The following is a 17,683-nucleotide window of genomic DNA, read 5'->3' on the forward strand; positions in this document are numbered from 1 at the left end:
TTATATTGAGGGATTCCGTCAAGGGCAATAAGTATGTGCCTACCGCAGCTTTCCATTATGTCCTTCTCTGTCTCAAGGATGGTCTTTATCCTCTCTCCAGTGCATTTTAACCCCGCCTTTCTGCCCAAACAGCTTTGAGTGCATTTTCCCCTTATTTCATCCTTACACCAAACCTGCAGGTTAAGTTCGTCTGAGAGCGCCATGGCACATCAGGCATTCGAACTCAGACCCAGCACAGCACTGCACTCTGACCGCTAAGCCAAACAGCTCATGAGTCAAAGCTTTTACTTTAGAAAAGAAAAAGCAGAGAAAGTGCAAGGTGCACTCTGCCTTTAAGGCACTTCATTCCTCTCCTTCAAATATGAGAAAGCTCAAGTTTTGGGGGAGAAAAAATTGTAATTTTCTCACTCAGGTGGCATCAAAGAAAAGGCTGAAATTGTTAAGGTCGGAAACGAGGGGACAGGTTCACAAGGAGATGAATAAATCCATTACATTCGCGGTCGGAACATCTCGGTTCGAGCTGATTTGAAAGTCCCCCGTACCTGGTGAGCAGGTGCCTGTCCAATTACGGCTTCGTACGGAGGAGGCAGCTCAGCTGGGTAGACGATTCCGGGGCTGTTAATGGCAACTTCATACAAAGTGCTGAAGGGCGAGTGAGGGAAGTCCAGGTGCAGCCCTCTAAAAAAAATAATAAGGAAGGTCACAATTAGTAGGGATTCATAAAGCCGCCGATAACGAATTTGACAGAATGAAATGCCATGCTTTTTGATTTACAGCAGGGGCGGCCAAACGTGCTTAATATAAGAGCCGTATAGAATAAATGTCAGATGCCTGAGAGCTGCAAGACATGAATGTCAGATGTTTGAGAGTAGGTAGGAAGGAAGGAAGGAAAAAAAGGAAGGCAAATAGATGGGGAGAGAGAGAGGAGGGAGGGAGAGGTGGAAAGAAAGCAACGTTAACTTTAAATGCCTTCTCCAAGCTGGCCAATGCGGTCATGGAGGCTTTAAGAGTCACACAATATGTCTGAAAGAGCGACATGTGTTTCCCAAGCCACAGTTTGGCCACCCCTGATTTACAGCACAGCTGTAATGTCACGTTGGCATGCTGCTATCCTTAAACACAAGGTAAAGCTCAGTTTCTGACACTTAGATGGCTCAGTCTGAATCCCCCCACCCCCTTTCTGATTTCTTTGTCCCCTTGTGGGAAATCTGTCCATACTACTTTAATTTTTGCAGCACTCTGTTTTCTTGCGGCAGTCCCCCCCTCCCCACCCCCCACCCCGCACCTTACAAAACCCGTATGCGAATCTTTAAACATCCTTTGCGTGTCAATTACCTACAAATGGTGCAAAAATCGCACAAAAGGAACTCCAAAAGGAGCAACGGGCTATTCAAAATCCAGCAGAGGGAGCTGGAGAGAAACCAACAGAGACCAAAAAAAGTCACGTTGGGGCTACAATCACAACGCACTAAATAACGCACCTTCAATCCACTTTCAATGCACTTTCCTACCGGAATTTACCAGTTTACACAGTAAAATCCAATTGGAAGGTACATTGAAAGTGGACTGAAAGTGCATTATTTAATGAGCGTGATTGCAGCCTGGGTCATCTTTATTAAAAAGCAACACTGCCCGCAGCTCTTATACCAGATGAGAAGAGCCCTTTTGAAAATTCCAAACAGCAACAAGACACCAGGAGAAGACTGTAGATTTATACCCCACCCTTCTCTCTGAATCGAGAGTCTCAGAGCGGCTTACAATCTCCTTTATCTTCTTCCTCCAAAACAGACACCCTGTGTGGTGGGTGGAGCAGAGACAGCTTTTTACAGCAACTGCCCTTTCAAGGACAACTCTTGCAAGAGCTATGGCCGACCCAAGGCCATTCCAGCAACTGCAAGTGGCAGAGTGGGGAATCAAACCCGGTTCTCCCAGAGAAGAGTCCACACACTTCACCACTACACCAAACCAGCTCTTTGGATTAGCATCATCTTATTCCAACCTGATACGTCAGCAAGAGTGTGCAGGTTAAAAAGAATCACCTTTGTGCTTCAATCACGGGTGTGCAGGTGTATTCAGGCGGGTAGTAAGGGGGAGGCGGGATAGGGGGGATAAACTCGTCAAAATCCAGGGACTGGTGCAGGATCGTTCCATGGGACGTCATGCAGTCGGTGTTCGTGGACTGCAGCCTCTGAGGCATGAACTGGGTAAGAGAAACAAGAGAGAGATCACAGATGAGTGAGAAGCATTCCCCAGTGGGTTCGGGCAAGTTTCCAAACAGCAGTCAAACGAACATTTGCCATAAGACAAAAACAAAAGAGGAAACGTTATTTCTAGGATCATGCTGGTTACAAATGAAGGGAAAAGTCCAGAAAAGGGCAACCAGAATGGTTAAAGGTTTGGAACACTTTCCCTATGAAGAAAGGTTACAATGCCTGGGGCTCTTTAGCTTGGAGAAACGTTCAACTGTTGACTGCGGGGTGACATAAGAGAGGTTGACAAGATTATGTATGGGATGGAGAAGGCAGAGAAAGAAGTACTTTTCTCCCTTCCTCACAATACAAGAACTCATGGGCATTCAATAAAATTGCTGAGCAGTCAGGTTAGAACGGATAAAAGGAAGTCCTTCTTCACCCAAAGGGTGATTAACTTGTGGAATTCACTGCCACAGGAGATGGTGGCGGCTACAAGCACAGCCAGCTTCAAGAGGGAATTGGATAAAAATATGGAGCAGAGGTCCATCAGTGGCTATTAGCCACAGCATATTATTGGAAATGTCTGGGGCACTGATGCTCAGTATTCTTGGTGCTTGGGGGAGGGGGGGCAAAGCGGAAGGGCTTCTAGCTCCACTTGTGAACCTCCTTATTTTTTTGGCCACTGTGTGACACAGAGTGTTGGACTGGATGGGCCATTGGCCTGATCCAACACGGCTTCTCTTATGTCCTTATGTGACACAGAATGTTGGACTGGATGGGCCATTGGCCTGATCCAACACGGCTTTTCTTATGTCTTTATGTGACACAGAGTGTTGGACTGCATGGGCCATTGGCCTGATCCAACACGGCTTTTCTTATGTCTTTATGTGACACATAGTGTTGGACTGGATGGGCCATTGGCCTGATCCAACACGGCTTTTCTTATGTCTTTATGTGACACATAGTGTTGGACTGGATGGGCCATTGGCCTGATCCAACACGGCTTTTCTTATGTCTTTATGTGACACATAGTGTTGGACTGGATGGGCCATTGGCCTGATCCAACACGGCTTTTCTTATTTCTTTATGTGACACATAGTGTTGGACTGGATGGGCCATTGGCCTGATCCAACACGGCTTTTCTTATGTCTTTATGTGACACAGAGTGTTGGACTGGATGGGCCATTGGCCTGATCCAACACGGCTTTTCTTATGTCTTTATGTGACACAGAGTGTTGGACTGGATGGGCCATTGGCCTGATCCAACATGGCTTCTCTTATGTTCTTATGTGATATAGAGTGTTGGACTGGATGGGCCACTGGCCTGATCCAACATGGCTTCTCTTATGTTCTTATGTGACACAGAGTGTTGGACTGGATGGGCCATTGGCCTGATCCAACATGGCTTCTCTTATGTTCTTATGTGATATAGAGTGTTGGACTGGATGGGCCAGTGGCCTGATCCAACATGGCTTCTCTTATGTTCTTATGTGACACAGAGTGTTGGACTGGAGGGGCCACTGGCCTGATCCAACAGGGCTTCTCTTATGTTCTTATGTGACACAGAGTGTTGGACTGGATGGGCCATTGGCCTGATCCAACAGGGCTTCTCTTATGTTCTTATGTGACACAGAGTGTTGGACTGGAGGGGCCATTGGCCTGATCCAACAGGGCTTCTCTTATGTTCTTATGTGACACAGAGTGTTGGACTGGATGGGCCATTGGCCTGGTCCAACATGGCTTCTCTTATGTTCTTATGTGACACAGAGTGTTGGACTGGATGGGCCATTGGCCTGATCCAACAGGGCTTCTCTTATGTGCTTATGTGACACAGAGTGTTGGACTGAATGGGCCATTGGCCTGATCCAACAGGGCTTCTCTTATGTTCTTATGTGACACAGAGTGTTGGACTGGATGGGCCACTGGCCTGATCCAACATGGCTTCTCTTATGTCCTTCTGTGACACAGAGTGTTTGACTGGATGGCCATTGGCCTGATCCAACATGGCTTCTCTGATGTTCTTAAAACAAAAGCCCAGGGGCACCTTCAAGGCTACCGATATTCATTTCAGCATGAGTTTTCGTCAGACTTCTTCAAGGATTACTGCGGTAATACGTCAAAAATACTTTGCTTATGTTACAGCTTGATCACATGATGAGAAAGCAAGATTGACTGGAACAGATAATTATGCTAGGAAAAGCGGAAGGCAGCAGGAAAAGGGGAAGACGCAACACACAAGATGGACAGACTCCCATCAAGGAAAGGCTCTCGGTCTGCAAGACTGTTAAGGGTAAGGACGCTTTGGAAAATATTAATTAATAGGGTCACCATTAAGTCAGAATGGATTGCACTTAAAACACACATACACACACCCAAAATGATCAGAGCCACACAGCTGCATGTGATACCTCTGATTACAAAGGTGAACAAGGAGGGGGAAAATGTTATTGGAAACTATCTCAATTGACTAATAGACAATGAGAGAGAGAGAGAGAGAGAGAGATCCATCAAGACAAGTCTCCGCTCTCCTCTTTCCCCAGGAACAGCTTTTTGGGGAATTGAGTGAACTGCCATGCTGGGAATGGGGGTGGATTCCAATCCCCAGAAGGAATCCTATGCATTTATTAATTTCATCTTTGCACACTTTCTAGCTGGGGGGGGGGGGGGGGCAAAATGCACTATATACTGTAAATAACTTCAATTAAAGACTAAATGGATAAACGTAAATAATTAGTTCACTTGCTGATGAAAGAACTGTCTCATTAATCTCCGCAGGTCTCTTTTGATACCTGACCCGGGTTTGGATACCTCTGATTACAAAGGTGAACAAGGAGGGGGGAAATGTTATTGGAAACTATCTCAATTGACTAATAGACAATGAGAGAGAGAGAGAGAGAGAGAGAGAGAGATCCATCAAGACAAGTCTCCGCTCTCCTCTTTCCCCAGGAACAGCTTTTTGGGGAATTGAGTGAACTGCCATGCTGGGAATGGGGGTGGATTCCAATCCCCAGAAGGAATCCTATGCATTTATTAATTTCATCTTTGCACACTTTCTAGCTGGGGGGGGGGGCAAAATGCACTATATACTGTAAATAACTTCAATTAAAGACTAAATGGATAAACGTAAATAATTAGTTCACTTGCTGATGAAAGAACTGTCTCATTAATCTCCGCAGGTCTCTTTTGATACCTGACCCGGGTTTTGGCACAGCAAATGACAACTGATCGGCGGGGGGAAAAAAAACCCCAGACCGTTCGCCTGTATCTTGCAACTTGCCCATTTCCCGTTATCTCGCAAGTCCGTTCCCTCGGCTTACTTTGTTCTCTTGTCCTCCCGAGAACATGGCCTCGAGGTCTGTCTGAGAGCATTTCCCATCCTGCTGGGATTTCCACTTCAGACCTGCGCAGAGAATTCCCTTATCGCTCAGCTCCTTGGCTCTGGCACAGAAACCTTAAATTATACTGAGGCAAAAGCGCTGGATGCTTTGAAAAAAGAAAAGGGTTGGTTTGAGGTCACTGTTACCTTCCTTCTGGGAAAATTATGTGCCGCCGTTCAAAAGAAAATCTACTATAAGATTGAGTGAAGAGTGAGGAGAAAGAACTTCCATCTGCAGCCCACAATTGCATTTCTCTTTCCAGCTCAGTGAAATTAAATTGCTCGCTACTATTGTGCATCAGGTCCTCGGTTTTCTACATTAAAATATATATATACCACATTACAGATACCGGCACAACAAGGGGGAAAAAAGGAGAGGCTCTATCTCGGTGCAAATTATTGAGCAAACAAAACTCCGGCTTACAGAAAGTTGGAAGATAGAAAGAATTCTTGTGATTGGTGTCTCAGCTCAAAAGGTGGGCATTTGACTTGTATAGTCCGGCCTCCTTCCCCTCTGACTTGCCAAGCTGAAGAAGTCCTGAGACCCATTTCCCACTCGCCTTACGCCGCCGCTCTCGCGCTCCTCTTCTCTCTGCGGGGCTTCGGTCGGATTTCACACTATCTGCCCCCGGGCTGCAACAAGCTTTGCCTTTTTTTGCATTGCAAACAGAAACTGGTTTTTAGAGGATCTTGTTTGCTGTGTGAAAGAGGGTGAGTGAGTTGCAGCCCCGGGGAAAGATCGTGTGAAATCCAACTGAAGCCCCGCGGAGAAGAGGACGGTGAGAGCGGCATAAGGGTGGTGGGAAATCGGTCTCAGACTTTTCCCAGCATCCCACAGTAAGGACCACTGAAGAAACCATGGACTAGTTGGAAGGAAAACTGGGAACGGGTGAAGGTTGGAAGGGGAGGAGGAATAAATTGTATAAAGAGTTGGAAGTCTTCAGTTTCATCCTGGGAAAGATTTTTGAATGGGGGTTACAGGCATAAGAAGTTGGCTCATGCCTCTACAGAAACCACAACAGGCTTCAGGGATGTAGGCTGCAATTCAAGAGCCTTCTGGATCAGATCAATAATGCATCTAATCCCACCAGCCCGTTAACCACTGTGCCAAATCAGGTATACTGAGAACCAGTTTGGTGTAGTGGTTAAGTGCATGGACTCTTATCTGGGAGAACCGGGTTTGATTCCCCACTCCTCCACTTGCACCTGCTGGAATGGCCTTGGGTCAGCCAGAGCTCTTAAGTGTGCAGACTCTTATCTGGGAAAATCGGGTTGGATTCCCTACTCCTCCACTTGCAGCTGCTGGAATGGCCTTGGGTCAGCCAGAGCTCTTGCAGGAGTTGTCATTGAAAGGGCAGCTGCTGTGAGAGCCCTCTCAGTCCCACCCACCTCACAGAGTGTCTGTCGTGGGGGGGAGAAGATATAGGAGATTGTAAGCCGCTCTCAGTCTCTGATTCAGAGAGAATGGCGGGGTATAAATCTGCAATTCTTCTTCTTCTATTACTGCCTCTTTGAGCCAGGTTCATTTAGCTAACATTGCTAATGTCACTGGATCCTTCTCCTCTGTAAATATCCCCCCCCCCCGGATTTTCCTCACTTTGATTCTCTGATGCTGGCTAGCCAAATGACTCTGGGAAGAAGAAGAAGACTGCAGATTTATACCCCATCCTTCTCTCTGTATCAGAGACTCAGCGCGGCTTACAATCTCCTATATCTTCTCCCCCCACAACAGACACCTTGTGAGGTGGGTGGGGTTGAGAGAGCTCTCACAGCAGCTGCCCTTTCAAGGACAACTCTTGCAAAAGCCATGGCTAACCCAAGGCCATTCCAGCAGCTGCAAGTGGAGGAGTGGAGAATCAAACCCGGTTCTCCCAGATAAGAGCCCGCACACTTAACCACTACACCAAACTGGCTCCAAAATTCTCACAGGGCAGCACAAAAGTCCTCCCCACTACCAGTATTCTGTTTTGTTCTCATGCCTACTTAAGTCACTCACAGAGTTATCCCCTCTGAATGTATCCAGAACTTCCTTAAAGCCATCTAAAGCAGTGGGGTCCTCAGCAGATCATGTGGCAGTGAGTTCCACAAGTTAACTAGGCCGTGGTGTGGGACAATGTTTCCATTTATCTGTTCTGAACCTGCCGTGGTGCAAACGGGTAATATTAATTATCCCCATAAATGCTTCACTATCTTCGCTCAGGGAGTTATTTCTTAATGAGGACCAGAGAAAACCTCACCAGGTAACAGATCCTGCAGTGTGTAAACCTTCCTTGCACAATTTTAAAATATTGGTGAGCATTCTGTCTCTACGTTCAATCCCCTCAGCGTGCAGCTCTGCCATAAACGTTTCATTTGACACCCAAAATCCGTGACCCTCCGTCTAAAAGGTTAGTAACGGCCTTGACAGCTATCTGTGGATTTATACTGCTGGAAAAAAAGGACTGCGGTATTTGAAATTAAAACAGAAGATCACCTTGATCTTGTCAACAAAACATTAACTGTGTGAGATAAAGGCGCATAGCGAGTGTTTGCGTAGCCTACTATGAAAAGGAAGAATGAAAAACCCAAATGTGATTTACGACCGGCTCAGGCTACTACAAGAGGTTTCAGGAACTGGAAAAGGATTTATGTATCCCCACTGGAGGTCCTGCATTCTACCCAATTTCACCCCGTTGTCCTGGATAAGCTAGAAGGAAATCCCTGGCAGGCGGTCAAGTCTGATTCACATGCAACTGGGAACCATCTTTGCTTTCTGCCAGTCTCAGCTGTGCCAGCAGAACTATGGCTCAGTGGTAGAGCATTTGCTTTGTGCACAAAAAAAATACACAGGTTTGATCCCTGGAACAGCCAGTTAAGAGGCTCAGGGGACGTGAAAAACCTCGAACTGAGACCCCGGAAAGCTGCTGCCAGTCAGAGAAGTCTTGCTAAGTATCCGAGTTAGAATGGATAAAAGGAAGTCTTTCTTCACCCAAAGGGTGACTAACACGTGGAATTCACTGCCAGGAGGTGGTGGCAGCTGCAAGCATAGTCAGCTTCAAGAGGGGATTGGATAAACAACTGGAGCAGAGATCCATCTGTGGCTCTTAGCCACAGCATATGGTTGGGACTCTCTTTCTGGGGCAGTGATGCTCTGTATTTGTGGTGTTGGGCAGGGCCACAGTGGGAGGGCTTCTAGTGTCCTGGCCCCACTGATGGACCTCCTGATGGCACCTGGTTTTTTTGGCCACTGTGTGACACAGAGTGTTGGACTGGATGGGCCATTGGCCTGATCCAAGATGGCTTCTCTTGTGTTCTTATGTCTGGGGCAAGTGATGCTCTGTATTCTTGGTGCTTGGGGCGGGGAGGGGAGGGGCAAAGTGGAAAGGCTTCTAGCCCCACTTGTGAACCTCCTGATGGCACCTGGGTTCTTTGGCCACTGTGTGACACAGAGCCCAGTTTCCCACAGACTGGATGGGAAACTAGCCTGATCCAACAGGGCTTCTCTTCTGTTCTTAGAGTGGAAAATCAACACACCGCGGGTCTTACGGCTTAAACGGCATCTTCCTGGGTTCAGCCAGACCCTGGCTGAAACCCAGTTGCACAGAAGTGGGCCCATTTTCCATGGGCTTGGAAAAGATCAAACCTGGCTGATATAAGAGCTTTGAAATAGAATGTTGGCAAAACCAGGTGGGGGGAGAAAGGCCCATTTCTTGAAACACACTTCCTCGAAACAGCTGCCCTCTGTGAATTATTGCTCTGGCTGACAGGAGCAGTAATTAAATGGTGGGGTTCCCATGTAGGGTTGTTAAATACTTCCCTTAACTATATATATAAAGAACAAGTTGCTTCAAAGTACACAGCCCACTGCTGGGACGGGGACAGTGATCAAGAAGAGACACGGAGGGCTGGGAGATGCCACGGGGAACACCTTTGTGGGAGATCATGGATCAGAAAGAGGCAGAAGGGCACAGCCCAGAACAGAGGGCTGCCAACCCCCCAGGGGAGGGCTAAAGATATCCAGTTCCCACCTGGTGGTTAGGTAACCCTGCTTTGCCAGTTTAAGTTGACTAGCATTTCCCATTTTGATTTGCAAGCAAAAAGCAAAAGGATAATAAGTGCTCCAAAAGAGAGCTCAGGATAACTTGAAGTGGAAGGTCTACTAGAATTCCAGGCCTGCTGGTGGACCTCCTGATGGCCCCTGGGTTTTGGCCTCTGCTTGACACAGAGTGTTGGACTGGACGGGCCATTAGTCTGATCCAACATGGATTCTCTTATGTTCTTATGTCTGGGGCTGTCATGATTTGTATCCTTGGTTCTTGGGGGGTGGGCAACAGTGGGAGTGCTTCTGGAGTTCTGGCCCAGTTGGTGGACCTCCTGATGGCACCTGAGTTTTGGCCCATGTATGACACAGAGTGTTGGACTGGATGGGCCACTGGCCTGATCCAGCATGGCTTCTTTTATGTTCTTGTGTCTGGGACACTGGTGTTCTGTCTTTCTGCTGCTTGGGGGCAAAAGTGGGAGGGCTTCTGGAGATCTGGCCCTGCTGGTGAGCCTCCTAATGGCTCCTGGTTTTTGGCCACCGTGTGACGCAGAGGAACTGGATGAGCCACTGGCCTGATACAACATGGCTTCTCTTATGTTCTTGTGTCTGGGACAGTGATGTTCTGTCTTTCTGGTGCTTGAGGGGCAACAGTGGGAGAGCTTTTGAAGTTCTGGGTCCACTGGAGGGCTTCCTGATGGCACCTGCGGTTTTGGCAGCTGTGCGACACAGAGTGTAGGACTGGATGGGCCATTGGCCTGATCCAACATGGCTTCTCTTATGTTCTTCTGTCTGGGGGCAGTGATGCTCTGTCTTCTTGGTGCTTGGGGGGGGGCAACAGTGGGAGGGCTTCTGGAGTTCTGGCCCCACTGATGGACCTCCTGATGGCACCTGAGTTTTGGCCGCTGCATGACACAGAGCGTGGAACTGGATGGGCCATTGGCCTGATCCAACAGGGCTTCTCTTATGTTCTTATGTGACACAAAGTGTTGGACTGGATGGGCCACTGGCCTGATCCAACATGGCTTCTCTTATGTTCTTCTGTCTGGGGGCAGTGATGCTCTGTCTTCTTGGTGCTTGGGGGGGGCAACAGTGGGAGGGCTTCTGGAGTTCTGGCCCCACTGATGGACCTCCTGATGGCACCTGAGTTTTGGCCGCTGCATGACACAGAGCGTGGAACTGGATGGGCCATTGGCCTGAGCCAACAGGGCTTCTCTTATGTCCTTATGTGACACAAAGTGTTGGACTGGATGGGCCATTGGCCAGATCCAGCAGGGCTTCTCTTATGTTCTTATGTGACACAAAGTGTTGGACTGGAGGGGCCATTGCCTGATCCAACAGGGCTTCTCTTATGTTCTTATGTGACACAAAGTGTTGGATGGATGGGCCATTGGCCTGATCCAGCAGGGCTTCCCTTATGTTCTTATGTGACACAGAGTGTGGGACTGGATGGGCCATTGGCCTGATCCAACAGGGCTTCTCTTATGTTCTTTTGTGACACAGAGTGTTCGACTGGAGGGGCCATTGGCCTGATCCAACAGGGCTTCTCTTATGTTCTTATGTGACACAAAGTGTTGGATGGATGGGCCATTGGCCTGATCCAACATGGCTTCCCTTATGTTCTTATGTGACACAGAGTGTGGGACTGGATGGGCCATTGGCCTGATCCAACAGGGCTTCTCTTATGTTCTTTTGTGACACAGAGTGTTCGACTGGATGGGCCATTGGCCTGATCCAACAGGGCTTCTCTTATGTTCTTATGTGACACAAAGTGTTGGATGGATGGGCCATTGGCCTGATCCAGCATGGCTTCCCTTATGTTCTTATGTGACACAGAGTGTGGGACTGGATGGGCCATTGGCCTGATCCAGCAGGGCTTCCCTTATGTTCTTATGTGACACAGAGTGTGGGACTGGATGGGCCATTGGCCTGATCCAACAGGGCTTCTCTTATGTTTTTATGTGACACAGAGTGTGGGACTGGATGGACCAATGGTCTGATCCAACATGGCTTCTCTTATGTTCTAATGAAGTAAAATCCTTTATCTGAGGGGGGGGGGAGTTCTCCTGCGATAACAACAATAGGCAGATTGTGAGAGGCAGGGCAAGAAGGGATGATCCAATGTTCTGGCCTCACGGCCCTTTCTTACCTGCCCAGGGTGATGCCAATTGCTGCTTTGGGTTCAAGAAGGAATTTTCCTCCAGGTCAGAATGGCCCAGGGATCCTGGAGGGTTTTTGCCTTCCTCTGGGCATACAGCAGGGATCACTGGAGGAGTGTGTGTGGGAGAGATAACTGTGAATTTCCTACATTAGGGGGTTGGACTAGATGACCCTTTGGGTCCCACCCAACTCTGTTTCTAATAATAATTAATAATAACTCAGATAGTGCTCCTGAGGGAGAAACCGTCTTAATAACGAGTTGCTCCCTAAAGACCATGCTTGGAAATATTAACTCTCTTCTCTTGCAGAATTCCTATTGAGCTGAAAATTCCTTTCTTCTCCGTCTGTTCTACAGAGCGAGGCCTCTGATTGTGGATCAGGAGCAGCCCTTGAGGAGCGAAAGTGCTGTCAGAATAAAGCAAGAACTAAAATGTGTTTTTCCTCTCCTCTTCCTCAAGGCTCAGAGAAGGAACTTCAACTAATCCTCTTCCAATTTCAGAAATTCAAGGTGAGGCGAGAATAATTTCCAGCCGGTTTGCGTCTCCCGTTGGGTAGGGTCCTGAAACGACCAGCCCTGGGTTACATGCGAAGCACCGCAGAAGATTTAAGGATTTTCTTTTTAGAAGGGGGGGAGGGAGGGGAAAAAAAAAAGAATCGGCCCAGTTGGGATGGAGTGAGCCTGCAAGTCATAAAGACTCAGAAAACTCGGGAAACAGAATCCGTGGGAGCTCTGGGTTGCTAGGGAACAGAAGGATGTGCTGGTGGAAAAAGACACTGTCCATGAGGGAAGAAGAAGAAGATGATATTGGATTTATATCCTGCCCTCCACTCCAAAGAGTCTCAGAGGGGCTCACAATTTCCTTTACCTTCTTCCCCCACAACAGACACCCTGTGAGGTAGATGAAGATATTGGATTTATATCCCGCCCTCCACTCCGAAGAGTCTCAGAGTGGCTCACAATCTCCTTTCCCTTCCTCCCCCACAACAAACACTGTGAGGTAGAAGAAGATATTGGATTTATATCCCGCCCTCCACTCCGGAGAGTCTCAGAGCGGCTCACAATCTCCTTTCCCTTCCCCCCCCCCACAACAGACACCCTGTGAGGTAGATGAAGATATTGGATTTATATCCCGCCCTCCACTCCGAAGAGTCTCAGAGCGGCTCACAAACTCCTTTCCCTTCCTCCCCCACAACAGACAACCTGTGAGATAGATGAAGATATTGGATTTATATCCCGCCCTCCACTCCGAAGAGTCTCAGAGCGGCTCACAATCTCCTTTCCCTTCCTCCCCCACAACACACACCCTGTGAGGTAGATGAAGATATTGCATTTATATCCCACCCTCCACTCCGAAGAGTCTCAGAGCGGCTCACAATCTCCTTTCCCTTCCTCCCCCACAACAGACACCTTGTGAGGTAGATGAAGATATTGGATTTATATCCCGCCCTCCACTCCGAAGAGTCTCAGAGCAGCTCACAATTTCCTTTCCCTTCCTCCCCCACAACAGACACCCTGTGAGGTAGATGAAGATATTGCATTTATATCCCGCCCTGCACTCCGAAGAGTCTCAGCGGCTCATAATCTCCTTTCTCTTCCTCCCCCACAACAGACACCCTGTGAGGTAGATGAAGATATTGGATTTATATCCCGTCCTCCACTCCGAAGAGTCTCAGAGTGGCTCACAATCTCCTTTCCCTTCCTCCCCCACAACAGACACTGTGAGGTAGAAGAAGATATTGGATTTTTATCCCGCCCTCCACTCCGGAGAGTCTCAGAGCGGCTCACAATCTCCTTTCCCTTCCCCCCCCCCACAACAGACACCCTGTGAGGTAGATGAAGATATTGGATTTATATCCCGCCCTCCACTCCGAAGAGTCTCAGAGCGGCTCCCAATCTCCTTTCCTTTCCTCCCCCACAACACACACCCTGTGAGGTAGATGAAGATATTGCATTTATATCCCACCCTCCACTCCGAAGAGTCTCAGAGCGGCTCACAATCTCCTTTCCCTTCCTCCCCCACAACAGACACCTTGTGAGGTAGATGAAGATATTGGATTTATATCCCGCCCTCCACTCCGAAGAGTCTCAGAGCAGCTCACAATCTCCTTTACCTTCCTCCCCCACAACAGACACCCTGTGAGGTAGATGAAGATATTGGATTTATATCCCTCCCTCCACTCCGAAGAGTCTCAGAGCAGCTCACAATCTCCTTTCTCTTCCTCCCCCACAACAGACACCCTGTGAGGTAGATGAAGATATTGGATTTATATCCCGCCCTCCACTCCGAAGAGTCTCAGAGCAGCTCACAATCTCCTTTACCTTCCTCCCCCACAACAGACACCCTGTGAGGTAGATGAAGATATTGGATTTATATCCCTCCCTCCACTCCGAAGAGTCTCAGAGCAGCTCACAATCTCCTTTCTCTTCCTCCCCCACAACAGACACCCTGTGAGGTAGATGAAGATATTGGATTTATATCCCTCCCTCCACTCCGAAGAGTCTCAGAGCAGCTCACAATCTCCTTTCCCTTCCTCCCCCACAACAGACACCCTGTGAGGTAGATGAAGATACTGGATTTATATCCTGCCCTCCACTCTGGAGAGTCTCAGAGCGGCTCACAATCTCCTTTCCCTTCCTGCCCCACAACAGACACCCTGTGAGGTGGGTGGGGCTGGAGAGGGCTCTCACAGCAGCTGCCCTTTCAAGGACAACCTCTGGCAGAGCTATGGCTGACCCAAGGCCATGCTAGCAGGTGCAAGTGGAGGAGTGGGGAATTAAACCCGGTTCTCCCAGAGAAGAGTCCGCACACTTAACCACTACACCATACTGGACTCTGTTGCCTATATTTAATTTTTTTTCTTTTGCTCCTTGTTTCTTATGAAATGTGGTTTTAACTTCCATAAAAGGATGCAAGGGTGAAATTGCCTTATACATTCATGTCTGCTCAGTGCCGTTGCCCTGCTCGACTAAGCGTACTTCTTGTCATCGGGATCCGCAAAAAAGGGGGCCGCTCTCCCCGTCCTTACAGCAAGGTTTCCTGACCTAGACTTATTGGTCATCTTGATGTTCATTGCTGAACCCGCAGCAGAAGTTGAATGAGAAGGAAGATCTTGTCGATCTGTCTACTGACATTAAAAAAAGCTCTTTTCACTGGATGGCCAGGGCATGCCAAACTCTCAGTCGAAGTGTACTGTTATTCTCAAAAACCTCAAAGGCCCTGGGCTGGATTGCTACAATCTTTTTGGTTTGTTGATAGATCCAAGCGGGCAGCCGTGTTGGTCTGAAGCAGTTGAACAAAGCAGGAGTCAAGTTTCACCTTTAAGACCAACCTGTTTTTATTGAGAAGGTCAGCTTTCGTGCGCTCTTAAGCCCACTTCATCAGACGAGGAATCCAGCACAGGGAGCAAAGCCATAGAGAGCTGAGCAGAGCCGTACATAGCTGGTAGCTCAGAATACCATGTTGCATTCTGAGCCACTGCCTACCAGGCTCTGCTCAGCTCTGTATGGCTTTGCTCACAGTGCCGGATTCCTCGTCTGATGAAGTGCTTACTATCAAAATCGCGAAAAGTCCTGCATAAAGCGGTTCCTTACTTTCTCCGCACCCTCTGGAGTTGAACGCGGAGTTGAAAAGTTTTCACCCACCTCTGTGCTTCCTTGAAGAAACCATTTATCAGGCTGTGGAAAGACTTTGTGGGGACATTTCATATATCGTATATTCGGTGTTCTGGACTTCTTGTTCTTTTCAGTTTTAAGAACATAAGAGAAGCCCTGTTGGATCAGGCCAATGGCCCATCCAGTCCAACACTCTGTTTCACACAGTGGCCAAAAAAATGTATATATATACACATATATATACACGCTGTAATTAATAGCCACTGATGGACCTCTGCTCCATATTTTTATCTAACCCCCTCTTGAAGCTGGCTATGCTTGTAGCCGCCACCACCTCCTGCGGCAGTGAATTCCACATGTTAATCACCCTTTGGGTGAAGAAGGACTTCCTTTTATCTGTTTTAACCCGACTGCTCAGCAATTTCAGCAAATGCCCATGAGTTTTGCACTAAATATGCTCACACACGGTTTACGTGGGGTTTACAGTGCTTCCAGTGGTTTTCTTATATTGCTTACTCAATACACCGGCTCCAGTTGTGTTGATTATTTTCTCCAAGGGAAACTGATTTCTGCCGTCTGGAGATCAGCTGTCATTCTAGGAGACCTCCAGGGCTCCCCCAGAGATTGGTAACCCTAGGTGGCAGCATCAGGGATGCTAGTAGAGCAGCTGTCCCTTCCCACATTTCCCAGATCGAGCCATAGAAATGGAGACCAAGACTGGAGCCCCCCCCCCCCGCCCGTATTCATTGCCCCACCCACAGAGGCAAAAGGAGGCGAGCGCCTAATTACGGACACTCACGGTCACGCACTCACCATTTGCAGCACATCCGAGGAGACCATTTGCATGCAGCACATGGCAGTGGCCAGAGCGCAGACAATCGTGGAGAGGATATTGAGGGCGCACACAGTAAACAACAGGTCCTAGGCAGAGGGAAAAGGGAGAGACAGGAGTCAAAACGTCACTGCTTATCACAGCCAAACAGACCAAGGGGACAAAGACTTTTCGGCTGATCAAGTAATAAAGGCTGTCGAGCGGTTATCTCCTTGATGTGGGTCTCTATTAGACCCCTCCCATCCCCCCCCAGCACAACCCCTTTTTCAACTCTGGCTGCAGATATAAATACACAAAGGTTCACTGTGGGGTGGGGGAGAATTAGATCACCTCCCCCTTCCTGTGCCTCAAATATAAAATGCACCTTTTATATGATTCTGAAAGTTTCTTCAAGCAACACTGGAGAATCTGTCTATGAAGAAGAAGACGACTGAAGATTTATACCCTACCCTTCTCTCTGAATCAGAGCTCAGAGCGGCTTACATATGCCTATATCTACTCCCCCCACAACAAACACCCTGTGAGGTGGGCAGGGCTGAGAGAGTTCTCACAGAAGCTGCCCTTTCAAGGACAACTCTGTGAGAGCTATAGCTAAACCAAGGCCTTTCCAGCAGCTGCAAATGGAGGAGTGAGGAACCAAACCCCGTTCTCCCAGATAAGAGTCTGCGCACTTAACCACTACACCAAACTGGCTTTTCCAGAAGAAGAAGACTGTAGATTTATACCCCACCCTTCTCTCTGAATCAGAGCTCCAGAGCAGCTTACAATCTCCTATATCTTCTCCCCCCGCAACAAACACCCTGTGAGGTGGGCAGGGCTGAGAGAGTTCTCAAGGAAGCTGCCCTTTCAAGGACAACTCTGCGAGAGCTATAGCTGACCCAAGGCCATTCCAGCAGCTTCAAATGGAGGAGTGGGGAATCAAACCCGGTTCTCCCAGATAAGAGTCCCCACACTTAACCACTACACCAAACTGGCTCTTCATCAAAGATTAGTAAATGAAGCAAATGTGGATAGGGGGTCCAGACGGCAGCCAGCAAGGCTGAACTCTCACAGCCAAAGAATCTGTCCAATGCTCAGCTTCTCTCACAGTGCGCAGACTGCAGAGTTCTATGTTAAGAAAAGATTCATGGCCCAGATTCTGGTAACATAAGAGCCCTACTGGATTATAAGAACATCAGAGACGCCATGTTGGATTAGGCCAACGGCCCAGCCAGTCCAACACTCTGTGTCACATAAGAACATCAGAAAAGCCATGTTGGATTAGGCCAACGGCCCCTCCAGTCCAACACTCTGTGTCACATAAGAACATCAGAGAAGCCATGTTGGATCAGGCCAACGGCCCAGCCAGTCCAACACTCTGTGTCACATAAGAACATCAGAGAAGCCATGTTGGATTATGCCAATGGTCCAGCCAGTCCAACACTCTGTGTCACATAAGAACATCAGAGAAGCCATGTTGGATTAGGCCAACGGCCCAGCCAGTCCAACACTC

General features: G+C 48.3%; 1 protein-coding gene across 1 annotated transcript in view; it reads right to left on the reverse strand.

Moving 5' to 3' along the window:
- ENTREP2 (endosomal transmembrane epsin interactor 2) overlaps nt 1–17,683 on the reverse strand; it is a 277,123-nt gene that overhangs the window by 18,467 nt on the left and 240,973 nt on the right. The window contains exons 5-7 of the mRNA XM_060259900.1: nt 16,173–16,280; nt 2,040–2,200; nt 543–678 (exon numbers count right to left, since the gene is read on the reverse strand). Of these exons, the coding sequence (XP_060115883.1) occupies nt 543–678; nt 2,040–2,200; nt 16,173–16,280 (405 nt within the window). The remainder of the gene's footprint in view (nt 1–542; nt 679–2,039; nt 2,201–16,172; nt 16,281–17,683) is intronic.

This window comes from Heteronotia binoei, chromosome 19, assembly GCF_032191835.1.
Source record: "Heteronotia binoei isolate CCM8104 ecotype False Entrance Well chromosome 19, APGP_CSIRO_Hbin_v1, whole genome shotgun sequence".
In the NCBI taxonomy this organism is placed as follows: Eukaryota; Metazoa; Chordata; class Lepidosauria; order Squamata; family Gekkonidae; genus Heteronotia; species Heteronotia binoei.